The sequence below is a fragment of the Zonotrichia leucophrys genome, chromosome 15 (genome assembly GCF_028769735.1).
Source record: "Zonotrichia leucophrys gambelii isolate GWCS_2022_RI chromosome 15, RI_Zleu_2.0, whole genome shotgun sequence".
In the NCBI taxonomy this organism is placed as follows: Eukaryota; Metazoa; Chordata; class Aves; order Passeriformes; family Passerellidae; genus Zonotrichia; species Zonotrichia leucophrys.
The window spans coordinates 9,948,805-9,966,128 of NC_088185.1; the positions used below are offsets into that span (position 1 = coordinate 9,948,805).

The window sequence follows — 17,324 nt, forward strand, 5'->3', positions numbered from 1 at the left end:
TTCTCCCTAAATATCTGGGCCGGGCGGCTTCACTGGGTAAGCAGCGAGGGAAAAAGGCTTTTGTTGGAGCAGACGTGTGGGCAAGGGAGCTGCAGAGCCCCCTCCTGCCCACAGAGAAGCCAGCTGCTTCCACAGAGGCCAGCACTGAAAGCCAGGGTGGGACACACTGGTCCTGGGGATGGGGACAACTTGGTCCTGGGGAGGCAACATGGCTTGGAGGTCCTGATGTCCCCTGGAGCTGATGGGGAGGCATCCTGAGATCCAGGTGCTGGCTCGGGGTGTCTCACCCTGTGCTGGTCCCACTCCCATTGTGGTTTCTCACACTCAAACCCCACAGGTTTCCCTCTTTCCTGCACAGGCACAGTGGGGCCAGTGCTGATGGAAGGGACATGGGCATCCCCATCCTTTATCAACTCAAACAAGGGTCTTCATCCCAATATCAGCCCCAGCAGCCCCCTCACACCAGCATCCTGAAGCTCCTGAGCTGAGCATTGATGGATGGTCCTTGTGGGCAGTGGGTGCAGCCACAGCCTTGGCACTCTGCAGGGAAAGCTGCAGCTGGAGAAACTTGGGCAGGGTGATGGAGGGAGGGGACAGGGTGGTCACTGCCACCATCCTGTGCCCAAGGGGCCAGCACAGCCTTGCAGCTGCCCAGGGCCATGGGCACTCCTGGGTTTTCTGTGGGTGGAAATTGCTTTAAAAAAAAAGAGAGAGAGAACCTTGACCTTGGATGCACCTGAATATAGGGATGGGCAGAGTGGGACAGCTCGGTGCTGGGCTCTGCCCTGAGGGATCAGCCAGGAGCCTTGCAGAGAAAAAGGCCATAAACCAGGTATTTACGCCTAGAAAAGTGGTGAATTCCCTCTTGCCACAGTTTGATTCTGCAGAATGCATTTGCCAGGCTAAAGGTGCTCCAGCAGCAGCGTCCTGCCACCATCTGAGGGCAGTGCACATTGTCCTGGGGCTGTTGCTGCTTCTTCACCCTGCAGGCCACTCCCCACTGACTCCTTTCTTGGGAAAACCAGCTTGGATCCCTCCTCCTCCTCCTCCCTGGCCAAAGCAGGCAGTGTCTTGCAGGACCCCCCTCCTGGCAGCAGGGCAGAGCCAAGGGAATAATTGGTAGGTGCTTCTGGAGTGCCACGAGCAGAGGGCACTCACAGCCTTTGTTTATTGACTCTTGATGTAATGAATACTTCCAGAGATAATTACTGACTTTCTGCCCTCCCAGTTAATCCTTTTGGGGAATGGGTGGAGTGGTGCCATGCCAATGGCACGGGGAGGTGGGAATGGGGTGGATTGAGCACAACCAGGTTCTGGCTCTTCCCACTGGGTACAAGCCAAATAAGAAGGAAAACCAAACCAAAACAACGCTCAACATTTATAGAAAAATATTTATGTAGCTCCAGGACAAGCCCAGCTTTCTTCTCCCTACTAGGGGGAACAGATTAAAACTTAATCCTTGCTAAACACATTTTCTCCTTTCCCTCCCTTGGGGTGCCTCCTGCACACACACAGCTTCTTCCTGCTGATCCCTGCTTCCCTTGGGCTTGTCCTCCTCAGCAGCAGCCCAACAACCACAGTGGGTGTTCACCAGAGCAGGGACCCCCCTCTTCTCTCCACATCCTCAAAATCAATGCCTGTGTGTGGGAGGGGATGAGGGCACGGGGCCCTTTAAATGTGGAAGAGGGAAATGCAGGAGAAGGCATGGCTGGAGTTCCTCTGTCCCTGAGCCGTGGGTCCCTCTCACATTTCCCAGGGGGGTTTGGATGCTGAGGGGAGGTTTGGGAGGTCAGGAGTGTTCTGGGTGTTTAATTGTGGGGTACAGGGACTTGTAGGGCTGCAGAGCCAGGTGTGGCAGCAGGGCTGGGGGCCAGCAGCCTTGGGGAGAGCCTGGTCTGCAGCACCCTGTGCACAGGGGGAAGCCCTTTGTGTCACTCAAAAAACCCCAAATAATGAGAGAAGAGCTCTTTAAAGAAGAAGTTTATATATTATATTTTATTAATAGGTCCTGATTAAGAGAAAAAAGTGCAATTATTCTTTAAGCCCCAGTTTCCCTGTTCCCATCCCAGGACTCACTCGCTCTGCTACAGTTTATAGCAAGCATTTGAACCTGGCAGAGCCCCACGCTACTGCTGCAGCTGTAAATAACCCAGGCTGGCATTTATGGCGCTCCCAGGGGTGACTAACTGAGGGCTCTGTGCTGCTGGCACACGGTGCTCCCACAGGGCAGGCAGCACCTGCAGGGGCTCCAGGGATGCTGTGGCCATGCCCACCCCATGGGAGCAGCCCCACAGCCCCCAGAGGGACACCAGCTCCACGGTTAACAGACACACCAGATGCACACAGCATCCTTTCTGCTCATGATATAGTGCTTTTCCTGGCTATCTTGTAATGCTTTCTCAGGCTGTTTATTTATGAGACAATTTATTACTGCGCAGTTATTCTATAGCAGGGGAGTCTGTTCCTGGGAGCCTCCGTTAACCGAGCCAATTGCTTAATTGGCTCACTGATGTCTCCACAAGGTGCGCCAGGAGAGAGGCTCTTGTAGTGATGGCAGCCTTCCTCCTGCCCACACACCACCCGTGCTGCTAATTTAATAGTGCAAACATTTATTATTCTTTTTATTTGGGATTAAATGTCAGGGTGATCCAAGAGAGTGCTGGTGGAAGGGGTGAAGTGCCCCGGAGTGCAGCTGGAGGTGGTTGGGCTCATCCTGCAAAGCCCAGGGGATGGTGATGCCTGGCAGGGCGTGTGGTTAATGAGGCACCAGAGGAGGGTTGGGGCTGACAGTGCCGCTGGGGCTCCTGCCTGATCCTCACCCCACGTTTGTGTCACTCACCAACAAATCAGAGCAAGGTTGGGGAGTGTGTGTACTTAACACCTGATCTCCATTTATTGAGTTTAATGTGCTCTGAAGGGGACACAGGTTCCTAATGAGCAGCCTGTGTTCTGTGGGAATGACTGGCAGGGCCAGAGGAAAGCCGAGGTTGGATTTGCTCGGGTGGGGAGTCCCTGTCCCTGCCCAGCTGCAGGAGAGGAGCTCTGGGCCCTGGTGGCTGTGCTGGGGCTGCTGTGTGTGCCCTCCCCAGCCGTGCTTTCACAGCCTGGCAGCTCTAACCCCCTCAGACCCTTTCTGCTGCTCCTTCTGCCCTTTGCTGTGATTGTCCCTGGAGCATCCCCGCTCTGACACCTGCCCCCAGCATGTACAGCGTGCCCTGTGCTGGAGCACAGCTCCGAGCCGGCCTTTCCCTTGGGCGGCTTCCCGGGGGATAACACTCTCCCAGCGAGCATCTCTGCGCCGTGCCTGAGCGCTGTCCTTCCCCGTGGGGTTTTCAGGCATTGTTTGGCAGCGCTGACAGTGTTTCTCCAAGCCCTGCTGGATGCGTGCCCGCTCTCGCTGCTGCCCTTCCCCAGCATCCCCGTCCAGCCGCGGCACAAAGCCCGGCCCGCGTGTGCCAGCGCTGCTGACCCCGGCACGGACGGGGCACGCAACGAGGAGCTGGCAAACCACGCCGCCAGAACGAGCCTTCTGCTGGTGTTGTAAGAAGCGATTAAGTTTCCCCATGATTTTCCTTCTTCTCCGGCTCCCACCGCCTATTGTTCCCGGCTCCATTATCCCCCCGCCGCTTACATAAGCGCATCGTGCGGGTTTCTGAGGCACAATAGAGACAGTCTCATTCATCCAAGGTCACCAGCTCTTACTTGCGCTTCAAAGCATGTGGTAGAAGAAGCGTTTTCTCCTAAAGACGTTTTTATTGTACTCAGCGCAGAGGCTGGGGGAAATCGCAGCCCTGCACTTGCACCGCCCCAGCTCTTCTTCCCTCCCCACGCGTCCGCTCCTGGCGGGTCAAATCCTGCCTGGAAGCTGAGGAATTGTTTTCTGTGCTGGCTGGGACCCCACTGTGGGATTCCCAGCCTGGCACTGCGCTGGAGCCGAGGAACTGCACGCTCCATCCCTGCCCCTGCCCAGTTAAATGGGAAGGGAGGTGGAGAGGGGCGGAAAAGCGGTTGTATTTCGAATTCTCTGTCCCATTTGGGTCTCGGTTATGGACGAGTTACAGAGCGGTCTCTACAGCCTCCTGCTGCTTTCTCCCTCAGCTCCAGGCTCTCCCTTTCTTGTGTCTGGTCGGGACTGGGCAAACACGGAGGCTCCTGGGAGCCTGTGCGGGGGCCGGGGACTCTCTGTGCCCGGGAGGCTCCGTGCCCCGCAAAGGGCAAAGCGCAGCGGTGATCCCGCAGCGAGCTGGCAGCGGCCTCTCGGCTGGGGAAGGAAATGATGGCGAGGACGCACGGACGGTCCTGGGGGCTGCGAGGGGGTGGACCCCCCCCAGGATTCACCAAGGCGGGGGAGCGGGCGCGGCCGGAGGGGGTCGCGGGTGCCCCGGAGCCGCCCCCTCCCCGCGCTGCCTCCGCCGCTCCGGGCGCAGCCGCGGCGGGGGCGGTGCCGGGGAGGGGACGGCGGCGGGCCCGGCCCCTCTGCCCGCCCCGCCGGCACAAAACGGGAGGCGGGGGCGGCCGGGGCCGCACTCCCCGCAGCGGGCCGGGCTGCGGGCCATGTAGCGCTCAGCACCGCGGACAGCGGCGGGGCTGGCCGTGGCTCCGGGGCCATGGCCGGCGTGCAGCAGGGAGAGAAGCAGCTCTTCGAGAAGTTCTGGAGAGGCACCTTCAAAGCCGTGGCCACGCCGCGACCCGAGAGCATCATCGTGGCCAGTATCACCGCCCGCAAGCCGCTGCCCAGGTAAGGGCTGCGGGGGCAGGGGAGGGGGGTCTGGGAGATCCTGCGTCCTTCTCCATCTCTAGTCCTTCTCCCACCGTAAGGAGAGTCCTGAGCGTGTCTCCCTGCCACCAGCTGTTGGTGGCTGGAGGAGCCGGGGCACCCTCCCCATGGCTGGGGCTGGGGGTGCTGGCTGGCTGAGCCCCCTCCCTGGGCAGCTGCTGTGCTCCAGAGCTGAGCAGGTTTGGGAAACTTTGGAGCCTGGGAGCAGGGTGAGGGTCTGCAAAGCTCTAGCCGGGCTACACAGTGGTGAGGGGCATTATCTGGAAAGTGTGACCAGCTCCATCCCCGTTGTGCAGAGCCCTGGGGTGTGTGTCCTGCTGGTGGCCTTGTCTCTGTGTCAGCCCTTCACCTCGGACCCTTGGGAAGGTGAAGCTTGGGGAGAGAAACAGCCCCTAGGGCTGGACCCTGCCTTGTCACCGAGGGGAAGCTGGTGACCCCCAGGGACACACAGTGCAAGCAGCCTGGTCACTGCCACGGACAGGGACAGCTCTGGGGATGGTGTCCCCCACGTCCCACAGCCAAGCAGCCTTGACTTCCCTCACCCAGCACCTGTTCTGTCCTCCTGCTCCAGGAAAGTCAATGCCCCCATGTTTGACAGAGGCTGAGCAACAGAGAAACCTGTGAAAAGAGGCGAGGGGGCTGCAGGTACCCCTTGAGCCTCTCTGCCAGGCAAAGGTCCGTGTGGCTTCCTCACAGCCATGCACACTCTAATTTAGACCACCTTTATTTTGCTGATTGTCTCAGTATTTTTTAATAATATCCTATTTGTGCTGCTTTTATAAACAAAGGACTCTTTTGCTGGCTCTCCTCTCTCTTTGCTCTGTTTTTCCTCTGCCGGGTCCTGCCCAGCTGCCGTGGGGAACCAGCCAAAGTTTGTGGAGGTGCTGTGTCTGTAGAGGAGAGGGGCTCAGTCTGCAGGAGTCTGGGTGCTGGGAGCTCAGCCTGTCCTAGGGAGGAGAGAGATCCTTTGAAATGAGCCTTTTCAGATGCTTCCCGTGCCAGTGGAGGCTGTGAGCCACAGCACAGCGGGGATGGGGTCCCTTCTGCCCTGCAGCCCAGCTGCTGAGCATGAATGTTTCCAACCTCTCTGATTTCCATTAATCTAGGTAGGAAAATGGGAAAGGCATGGGTTCAGCCTCCAGTTGAGAAGAGCAACTCCTGTTTCCACAGGCAGTGTTTGCAGGGCTTCAGCCTTTGTGGCAGAGGGGAACCTCTGTGTTTTTCTCCATCCGTGCATCGGGTAGGGTCGGCACCTGAAGGGCTGAGGGCTGGCTCACACTCACACTCCTGCCTGGAGGTTCCTCAGTGAGCTTAAATATCTTGCAGTTGGAGATGTAATAAGGCAACAAATTCAGATTTTGTGGAAATACAGCCAGCCTGGGTGCCAGGAATGCTGCCTGGCTCTATCTAGCCAGCAGTTTGGATGGCACAGACGTCGTGGTGGGGCTGAGCACCGTGGCTCGGGGTGTTTGCAGATCCATTAAAAAGTTCCCAAATGTGAGCACCGCTCCGTGCTGTTGGTAGTGACAGCTCCGGTGGCAGTGAAACAGTGCAGAGCTCTGGGCACAGAGCAGAGCCAGCCCGGCTTTGCTGTGGTTTGTGGTGGGCACCAGCAGACCCAGGTGCCCACTCTGGGCTGTGCTCCGCTGTCCGGTCAGTGCAGCCCGGCTCCTTTTGTCCCCTGGCGGTGTGTCCTGCCGGCCCGGGGCTGTTCCAGGGCTGTGGCAGCTGCACAGAGCGGGGCCAGCCCAGCCAGGCTCCGCGGGGCACTCGCTGTGCTCACCCTGCCCGGGCACGGAGGGGCTCAGCCGCTCCAGGGGCTGCCACCAAAGCTGCGGGGACAGAGATGCTGCAGGGACAGAGATGCTGCAGTTCCCAGCTCTTCTCATCCATGCTGCCGGCTCGGCTCGCATCCCACGGGGCTCTGCCAGGAGCCCGAGCTGCCGTCTGGGCAGGATCACACCTCTGAGTGCCACATCTCACACCCCCAGGGGCTTTGCAGCGGCTCCTTTGGCTGCACGGTGATGTCCCCAAGCTGGCCCTAGGCTCCTGGTCCAGCAGTAGCCAGAGCCAAGCTTCTGCTCTCTGTCCATGGAGAGAACAGACCCAGGGCTCACAGCAGCTCCTGTTGTAGTGGTCTCCGTGCCTGGCTCCGCTCTGGGTTTGTTTTTCCGGAAGGTTTCGCTGCGCCACTGCTTGGACCAGCCTCCCTTCCCTGACGATACTCCCGACTAATTTAAGAGCAAATGACTGTGGTGCCAGAGAGGAGATGGGGAAACCAGTTAGCCAAATGAAATATTAAGATGACCATCTGGATTGCTGTTTTCTCCCACACTTGACAGCTGGTCCCCTGCAAACACCCTGCCCTGGATCCGGCCCCGTGCTTCCCACAGCAGTGGAGACGCTGCCATGGTTTCTAGGCCAGCACTGCCCACCTCCCATCAGTTTTCCTGTGCCCTTGTGGAGTGTCAAGGGGCTCAGCTGCACCATGGGGGTCCTGCCAGGGATTCCCCCACAGTGTCCATAGCCCAAAGCATCCTGCAGGGTGCCCTGAGAATGGCCAAGGGCCCAATCCTGCATCCTTGTGGGGCAGCAATGGGGTTACCTGGACAGACAGTGATGCTTTTTCCCCTTGCCCCATCCCTCACCACTTCCTTCCTGCTGCTTCTGCAGGTAAAGCATCTTCCATCTAAATTCCCATCAAGCTGTCTTGGAGGTTGGGAGGGTTAAAGCTTTGCTAAACCCACGGTTCATCCTGGAACAAAAGAGTGCATTAATACCTTCCCTCCTGCTGGGGCTGGGGGGGCATGGAATCCAGCCCCCCAGACAGCTTTGTGCCCAGAGCAGAGCTCTGCCAAAGTAAATGGATTATTGACCAGTTTGCAGAGTGAAAGGGAAAACCGAGGTGATGGGGAAAGGGGCTTTTCCAATTAACCTTTCCCCACACAGGGCTTGGTGGGGCTCTGCTGTGCAGCTGAGGGTGAGGAGCTGTGTGGTGAGGAGAGGCTGAGGCTGACCCAGAGCCTGCCTTTGCAGGGGAACTGCTCCAGGATGTGCAAAATCCCACTGTGATTTGAGAGGGTTTTGTGCCCAGTGTGCTGGGGAGGGATGGGGTCTGGGACAGGGACCACCTACCCTGCCTGAGCCCCTCTGCCAAACCAGGCTGCCCTCAGTGTCTCTCACTGGGCCATGAGGATGGGGCTTTGGCTCTGGTGAACTGAAAATGCTTCTAAAACCTGCTGTGTTAAGGTGCCACCGGCCTCTGGGGATGGGTATGAACACCATGCTGTCCCCCAGCCCCAGAGCAGGATCTGCTTTACTCCCTCTGGGCTGGGCTTTTGTCTGCATCTCTTCCCTGGCCGTGACCTCGGGCACAGCACGGGGCTGGGAGCCCTGTCCCACCTGGAAGCCCGACTGCTCCAGCACTGCTGAGAATTCCATCAGCACCAGTGCCGGGACCTGGGGACATCCAGGCAGGAGATGCTCCAGGGTGCCCCAGGAACTGGAGCTGGTGGGAGCGTGAGGGCTTGTGGGATGATTCAGGGGGTGGTTTAGTTCTCTGCTGCCACACTGCCAGCCACGGTACTGTTGGCATGAGCTGCCCTGTCTCCAGAAACTCAGCCAAAATCCACTTTTGGGCCTGCGGGTGCTGGTGTCAGCTCCCGGGGCAGCCGCTGAGACAGAGGAGGCTCCTGCATCCCTCCGTGCCAGATGGTCTAAGTGGGTCACATCAGGGCAGCGCTGGGGATTTGTGCTTTAACCCTTAATCCCCCGGGATGCGCCGTGCGCTGAGGGGGAGGGATGTGCTGCTGAGGTGGGATTAAGCCGTAGTTTGCCGTCGCGGGTGATCTTGGAGAGGAGTCTGGGACAAGGGTGCCGTGTCCTGGGTGCTGCTGGGACAAGGGTGCCGTGTCACCCGCTGCCCGCTGCCCTGGGACACGGCAGGAGCAGCCAGGGCACCGCAGTGCCGGAGGTCTCGGTATCCTCCGAGGGTGCACGAAGCAGCTGCGGATCTCCTGTGGCCTCTGCAGCCACTTTTGGCCATGCCAACCTCTGGCTCCCTTTGGCGGCCGCGATTCCCCAGCGTGCAGGGATGTGTGGGGTGTGCTGGCCGGGAGGGAGCCCCGCCGGCAGCCCTGCCGTGCCGCTGCCCCCCAGCCCCGTTAATCTCCCCTGGCTGGCCGGGCATCTGTTCCGCGGGGCCGCCTGGCTGCCATCTGCTGCTCCATCCTGCGAGCCCCAGTGCTAATGAGCCCGTGGCCCCGGCCCAAGGAGGGGGGAGAGGGGCTTGAAAAGAAAAGCGAGGGGGAGAAGAAAAGCCCCTTCCTCGGAGGGGCTGTCAATAGCGAGGCTTTTGTGTGCCCCTGCCCTCCGGCTCCAGCTGGACGGCGCTGGGAGCAGGCAGAGCTAATTAGGCAGCTCGGAACTGCCGGGGGGCTGGGGGCGGCTCAGCGAGGGGAAGAGCTGGGAATGCCCGCAGGACCCACTCCCTGCTGCTCGCAGAGCCTTCGTCATCCTCATCCTCCTCCTTTCCATCTGCCTCTGCTCTGCGCTGGTGCTGGGCACCGTGACCCTGCTGGGAAGCGCTGTGATTTTGGGGACAGGTAATTTCTCACCTGTAAAAGTCCACTTGAGAGCTTTGCTGAGCTTTGCTTGGGGCCCAAACCATGGGTCCTGCTCCCACACTCACCAGCAAGAACACGGCACAACCTGGCCCTGCTGCTGAGGGGCCACAGCAGCTGCTGAGGAAGCACGGGATGAGGGTCTCCCTAAATCCGGGATTTGCTGCTGCCCCACCTCTGGCCAGGGGGGAGCCTGTGGTGTCCCTGCTGTGCCAGGGAAGCACCGTATCCAACCTCTTTAGATGAGGGATGAAATCAGGTGGAAGGCAGCAAAAGGGAGGACAATTCCACTGGCTGGCTGGAGGATGGTTTTGTAGAAATATTTGATTTCACCCTTGATCAAACCCGCTGGAGACACTGGCCTGGCTGCCAGGCAGCTCCCTGTCTGCAGATGCTGTGAGGGGAGCACTGGTGGGGTCTGTGCTGACCATGGGGTCCCTCCCTGCCCCAGCAGCAGCCCCACACTCATGGATGTTTCATGGATGTGGAGAACCAGGCCAGGGTGAAATATGACAGTTTAGGGTCTTGCAGGGCTGGGGTTCATCCTTGCCTGGCTCAGGCAGCAGCACCATCTCCAGCCAGTCCCCATCCCTGGAGAGGCAGGAGAGCAGGATACTTGAACCCCATGCACGTGTTCACACCCCTCCCACCAAGTCCTGCTAATGAATATTTAGGGCTGTGAGGCCCTAAATAATAAATAGCAGTGATGACCTTGATGACAGGGATTGCTAAGGAGCTTCTGCCCAGCGCCAGGTCCCGTGGCTGCTCGTGTCTCCTTGCTGTCACCATCCTGTCCCCATCGTCTGGGATAGCCTGTCCTGCTGCAGTCTGACCCCAGAAAGAGCCTCTGTGATGTGTCAGGGGTCCCTTCTCTCACCAGGCTCCCTGGGCTTGGGAGATTTCCTTGGCATTCCTACCCCTTCCCACATCTCCATGGCTGGTGGCTGTACCTTTCCACACCTCCATTTCTCTGTAAGTTGGACTTATCAAATGCACCCCCTGTGTCACTAAAATGGAATAATTTCATGCATGACCACCCTCTCCTTTTCTCTCCCTATTTTTTTTCATTTATTTTTTCATTTTCTACCTGTGGGCACTGAAACCTCTTCATCACTGCAAAGCCTGGCCCAGGCCAGAAAATCCCACCAGTGTTTCAGTGCAGAGGGTGCCAGGGCTTTTGCCACAGCCCCTGCTCTGGCACGAGCCCTCAGAGGCTCTCTGAGACTGGGTCTGTGACCCACAGCTCTTCCCTCACACAGGACCCACACACAGCACTCACTCCCTTGGGTCCTCCTCTGGCCCCAAATCCCTGGTGGTGCCACCAGCTGGAAAACAGGCCAGGGTTTGATGCCTGGATTGGCATTCCCAGCAAAGGGCAGCGAGAAAGGGAGCCAGCTTGTGTTTGCAGCCTTGCTTGATGATTTCAGAGGTGTCTGCAGAGGCACAGAGGTTGTGATGCCTGAAATCTGGTGGCAGTGGTGGGTCCCAGCAGCGCAGCATCCCAAACAGGCTTTGGTGTGTGCCAGGGATGCGCGGGCTGGACCATCACCCCCGGCAGCATGGCCGGGCACAGTGCCCACGTCTGTGCCACCATCTCCTGGCAAAGGGCACTCGGCCCTCTGTGGGACACCGGGTGCTGCAGAACTGGCTTCTCCAGCAGGCACTCGAGCTGGAAGCGCTGACAAACACGGGCAGTTTAAAAATAGCCGTTTCTTTCGCACGCGGCGGGAACGCGCTCCCTGCCAACGCAGCAGGGACTGCAGGAAGGGCTTACAAAAAATAATGCAAGTGGCAAAATAAACTCTATTAAAAACTGCTGGTGTTTGAGGCGGGCTGAAATGAGTCTCTGGTCTGGAGGCAGCGAGGCTGGGGCTCCACTGGTGACCCGTTTAACTCTGCGTGTTTAATTTATGAATTGTCATTAATGGGAGAAGAAGCAGCTGCTGCCCAGCCCCAGCTGGGGCATCTCCTTGTTCACCCCTGGGTGGGCAGGGGGGACACTGTGGGCAGGGTCCTGCTGCCTGTGGGGCTGCTCTTCTCTCTGTCACTTGCTGGAATGGGCTGTGGGGGCTTTCTCCTGCTGGTTCCAGGTGCCCATCTCACAGCCCACCGGGTGGCTGAAATGCTCTGAGACCCACAGGCAACAATGACAAAATGAAACCCATCAGCCCGCGTCAAACACCAGCACATTTCAGGCATCACAACCTCTGTGCCTTTGCACTGCCGCAAACATCAAATTCCAGCAGCAACTTGGTGGCACTTTGGCAGTGGGCTGGTTGTATTGGATTTATCTCTGTGCCCACGTGTGTTGGAGGGTGACTGGAGCAGAGTGGGGCAGGAGGCTGGGATTTGAGCTACATTACTATCAGGATGAAGAATTAGCTACTGCCCAGCAAGAGAAATATTTTTGCATTAAGAGAGATTTCACAGTTAAAGAGCTCCTGCTGCATTAATCTGTGGGTCAGCTGGAGCTGCCCTACAATCCCCTGCCCACCAAAGCTGTGCAAGCGTAACACCAATCTGTAAGAGCATGTAAATATAACAGAAGTCATTCTCCACTGCTCCATCAGCTGCAGCCAGCAGAGCAACCCTGCTCTGCCAGGGCATGGACATGGATGGATGGCTGGATGCAGGAGGCAGTTTGGGATTTGGGCAGATCTACTCCTGAGGCTGATGCTTTAACTCAGAGAATTTATTTCCTATAAAGCATTTGCCCTCTTCAGACCCCCCTGCTCTGATCAGAGCCTGGTCAGGATTGTTATGATGGGGACAAGCAAGACAACTGGCTTCAGCACTTCTTTGAAGGGATGGGGTTTTTATTCTCCAGAAAATTCCAAGACTGGCAACTTACAGACAATAAGACCCCAAAGCAACAAAACTTGTCATGTGTCACCTGCCCTTCCCTGTGTGTGGGACAGCCTCCATGGTTATCCCTCACCTTTACCTTTTGGAGGGGTTTTGAATGTTTTGGTGATTCCAGGGTCCCTGTCTCTATCCCTGCTCTCCCTGTGAGTGTGGAGCATCTCTGCACCTGCAGGGCCAGAGCCAAAGGCACAGCGCTGGCAGCACATGCCAGTGGAAGGTTTAGCTCCTGCTCTGTGCTGCCTTGTGGCAGTAGTTACTCCCCCATTGCCTCAGGAGTTCACCACAAGTGCTTTTTTCCACCCAGAGCCCAAATTTCCTCGTCCCCCCAAGGGCTCTGGGCACAGGAGCTGTGCCATGGCGATGGGTGGGTTAATTTTGCAGTGGCCCAAAGTGCTGGCTGCCTGCTCTCTGGGCTGTGAATGCCACCCAGGGCACATCCATCCCTGATTAATGGAAACTAAAAAGCAGGATCCTAGGGACCTGTGGCTCCCTCCCCACTGCTGGCTGCCATAGCCAGCCCTCAGCCTGTGTTGCTGCTGGGTTTGTCCTGCACAGAGCAGGGAACAGGGGTCTCACCTTGCCTGCTCATGGTGGAAAAGCAGGCAGTGGAGCCCCTGGACACAGCCTGTGCTCTGCCTGCAGAGCTGGCACTGCCCTGCTCCCCCTGCTCCCCCTCCCCAGCACTTTGGTATTGATTTGACCTGAACTCCCTTTAATGTGCTGTGATTTCTTTCAATTAGGCTTTGAGCGAGGTCTGTGCCACGTTCAATAGAACTGGACCCGTGCCTGGACTAGCACAGCCCAGAGGGAGCTGCTTGCAGATGCTCCCCATCCCTGGCAGGAGCATCCCCCATGCCCTATTTTCCCCATCTCCCAGGAGGATAATCCCACTGCCTCAAGGTTGCTCCTTGTCCCCTCTGCATCTCCTGGCCTTTGCACCCACTGGGCTGGTGGCTTTGCCAAAGGGCAGGTTCGGGGTGATTCCTGCTGTGTGCCCAAACAGGAGCTGAACCCACCCTGAGCACTCCTCATCTTCACCAAAGCTTTCCCCTCTCTCCTCGGTGGCTGTCATCTCCTCAGGGCTGCACTCAGCCAAGGCAGGGCTTGGGTCACATTGTTTGCAGCACACTGATGGGCAGGGTGCTTGTTTGCAGAGATTGTGTGGAGCAGAAATCCCTGCCCTTCATCTCCAGCTGCAATTACCGAAGCCAAGTCGATGCAGTTGATGGTAATAGGATGGTAACACTGTCTGAATTCGTATTTAATGCTGATTCCAAGGGTCTATAATCTTCATCAGCACCACATGACTTTTTATAGAACAGAAAAATGTGAGAGCGGTTAATGAGCTGTAATTCTGGAGAGCTTCTGCCTTGATTGGGACTAATTATTTTCTTTATAAAAATAATTAACCATGCACACAACCTATAGAGTGAAAGGCATGTGGCATTAATTAAACCATGCAGTATTTTCACTGCACCTTTATCTCCCATTTCCCAGCACATCCCAAACAGACGGTGACACGCTGTGGAAAGCCAGGCTGGGCACAAGCTGGCATCGTGTGAGGGTACAAAGGGCAGGCCCTGGGTGAGGGGGATGCCCAGATCCCAAATCCACGGCCTTTTGGTCCTGCATGTACTGTGGAAGGCCTCATTTGGGTAGGGAAGGCTGGTTTGGGGGTAAGGTGATGGTGCTCACATGTGGGGGCACAGAGGGGACACTGGGGGTGTCAGTGGGGACCCTGGCAGGGCACAGAGCTCTGTGCTGTGATTTGCATCAGGATATCCCAAAATTGAGGTGGTGCCTTTGTACAGGCCAAACCTTTGTTCTCCAGCCCTCTGGGATCCCAGGATGAATCCCAGGTGAATGTGCCCCAGCACCGGGGCTGTGCGTGCTTAGACACACACTTACATAATACATAATTGTTAACAAAACTAATTCCCCTATTTTCCTGGAGGTATTCTGAGAACTAATGAATATATTTGCATAATCTTGATTTTGTTTATGAATAATTCTGGATTATCCAAATGTGAATAACACCAGGGCTTTGCCACTCTAGATTGCCTTTCAGCTGAGGATAGCAAAGCATTTTACAAATATTAGTTCAGCCTCACAAATCCCAGCGAGCAATAAAATTATTATTACACCCAATTAAAGATGGATGGGATGGAAACTGAAATGATTCTCTGTAGCCTGTCCTGGCAGGGTCTGCCACAGGGATTCACCTGCCTCTTCCAAATCATCCCCCTAGGAAGCAGCAAGTGGACAAATATCCCCTTTTTTCTTTTTTGGGATGATTTAAAACAATGGCCAAAGTTGCAGGGTGGTGTGGATGGTTGGGGACCTGAGAGCAGACAGGATGTTTCTTTCTGGCTCTGACTCCCACACAGCACTGAGCACCTCATAGCCCCATGTGTGGCAGGGATGGCACAGCTATACCACCCTTTTCCACCTTGGAGTACAGTGGGAGGAGAAAAGGCCCTGTCTTCCCTTCCAAAAACTGTCCTTTACTCAAAACCTCCTCACCAGTCCTTCCTGACCACTGAGGTGTTTCCTACAGGATCAGGGGGTGTTACAGGGAAAGAGAATTGGAGTCAAACCAAACACTGCCACCCATGAAGCTGCAGTTCAGGAGCTTCCCAGCTCAGCTGTCCCTGCACACACAGGGAGGCAGGGGCACTTTTTGGCCATAAAAAAATCCCTGTCAGCAAGTGAGGGTGGGAGTTTAGAGTCCACTTTCCACATCCCCTGCTGGGCTGGGATCGTTGCAGGCTCATTGCTCAGCAGCAGAAATCTGTTGGTTAATTCCTTTCCACGGGAGCTAATTTCTGCCCACGCCTCTCTGTGTGGGGACATCTGCTCCTCACGGTGTCACGGAGCCCTCCTGGCCCCAGGGTGGCCCTGGCAGTGCAGCTCTGTACATCACAGGGGGCTGCATGTTCAGGAGACAAGTCCCAAAGAGAAGGATGGCCAAGGAACCCCTCCTCACCAGACCCTGCCCATGTGATGCCCTGGTTGGGGACATCCATTTGACTGCACTCCTGAGTCTGTCCTGGGGGATTTGAGCAATTTTTAATGTTGGAGTCATTTCAAGCTGAGCCCTTGGGAATCTCTGTTCCCTAGGGAGCACCATGCCTGTGTTGTGGCACATGGGGTGACTCAGGGTTTATGAACAGCATCTGGTGACCTGGGTGTCCCTGTCCCCAGCCTCGGTGGATGGATGGGGCAGTAGAGAGACTCAGCCAGGCATTTCCAGGGCAGCTCTCCAGACATGTGGCAGCTGCATGAACAGGTTGTGTTCTTGGAGTTACCTGAGTGTTGGGACCTCCAGTGTGTTCTCCCCTTTTCCAGTGACAATTCAACAGAAGATTAAGGGAGAGGAGGAAAAACTTTATGTGAGTGGCAAAGAAAGCATTGCTGCTCCAAGTGGATCTTCTCCAGCCATCTCTTTGCTGCTTTCTAAGTGCCTAATTACTAATTTATTTTTAAAGTGATCTCAGTGCTCCCAGGAGCTGTGTGTAACTGTGTGCTTACCATTCCCTATTTGATTAAAATTTAACGAGTTGTTATTGGCAAATTCACTATTTCACTGCTGTTTGCCATGCCAAATAGCACAGGGTCTGGACAATGCAGGCGCATCTGATTGTCCCAGGAGCAGAGGCTGGCACTGTGCAGCCCCTTGGGTGTGAAGGTGCTCTCCAGCCTGACCATATTGCAGGAGTGCCAAAGCCCTTATTTTCTAGGACATCCATGTGTTCATTTTTTTTTTTTTTTGTTAAACCCTTCCTAAAGCATTAAGCATCATCCTCAGCTTCTGGCTCCCCGTGCTGTGTTGAGAAATGCCCAACCACAGCCTCTGGGCTCCCTTGGTCCTGACCTTTGCCCAGCTTGGTTGTACCCTTTGCTGCTCGTGGGCAAATGTTTCATGGGAAACAAGCTCAGATCCAGACTTTTCCTTACCCCAAGCTTTGCAAGGGCTGTTCCAGGTTGCCCCCATACCTGGCTGTCAGCTCACCTCTGCTGCAGGCTGCCTGGGGTGATGGCAAGGAGAGGAGCCGGGAGTGCTGGGAGGAGAATGGCTGTGGGGTTATGGTGTGGTTTAGCATAATCTCTCAGCCCCAGACCTCTGGGTCACCCAGGAGCCTGGTGTCCCCCAAAACATGGCTCAGGGTTATGCCACGGATCAGTGATGTGCCAGATCGCTGTGCCATGGGGCAGCACGTCCGCATGTCCATCTGCATTTGCGGGCACCTGAAACAACCAAAGCCCTTGTCGTGCTTCCTGATGGAGGAGAAAACTGGCTGCTGTACAGGCATGGGAGCCCGCAGGGTGTTTGTGTAAGGAGGAGGATCTGAGGACAGGAAAGGCACAGGATTGTCCCCCCGAGAGCCGGGCAGTGTGCAGGTGCAGACGGGCAGGAAGCTCCGCAGGGACCCCGAGCCGAGCCGGCAGCGTGGGAGGCACAAGATGCCGCAGAAACCCTTCGAGATGGGGCAGCGGGCCAGGTTTTCTTTAGAAACAATGTGACCATGTGCCGTATTCCTCAGGTTTCTCGCTGTTATCGCTGGCAGGCAGTCAGCAGAGCCATCCTGGGTCGCTGGCAGCGAGGGAAAGGGACAGCGAGCCCTGCAAGGAAGGGGGACAGCGATGGGGCTCCTTGGGGAGGAGGAGACCGAGCCGTGGGGAGCGGGGAGAGGCTGTGCCCACCGAGAATGCCTAAGAAGGCGATTCACAGAGGCACGGCTTTCCCCGTGGAGCTTTCCCTGTGCAGGGATGGTCCATCCCCAGGAGCCGCTGGCAGCTGGTGCCCGGCACAGAGCCCTCTCCGCGGGCTGCCCCCTCTCAGCATCCCCCGGAGCATCTGGCACTGATCCTGCGCCGCCAGCGGGGCCTCCTCCAGCGGGGAAGCTCCTCTGTTCTGATCCAGCCATGCATAGCAAATCAACTGCTGGAAAAGAAAGAGCCAAGCTGCTTTTTTGGCCCGGGATGTGCCGAGAGCGGTCGTTAAACCTTTTCTGGAGTGCAAGAAGGAAAAGGAGCCGCATCCAGGCTTGTGCCAGGAC

General features: G+C 56.8%; 1 protein-coding gene across 3 annotated transcripts in view; it reads left to right on the forward strand.

Annotated features, from left to right (window-relative positions):
• The first annotated feature begins 4,528 nt into the window (after positions 1–4,528).
• Positions 4,529–17,324, forward strand: part of SRRM4 (serine/arginine repetitive matrix 4) — a 45,043-nt gene continuing 32,247 nt past the window's right edge. The window contains exon 1 of one of the 3 annotated variants that reach the window (XM_064727321.1): positions 4,529–4,738. In XM_064727321.1, coding sequence (XP_064583391.1) covers positions 4,608–4,738 — 131 coding nt within the window. In that variant the 5' untranslated portion in view covers positions 4,529–4,607. The remainder of the gene's footprint in view (positions 4,739–17,324) is intronic. The other 2 variants (XM_064727322.1, XM_064727323.1) reach the window with 2 other exon arrangements.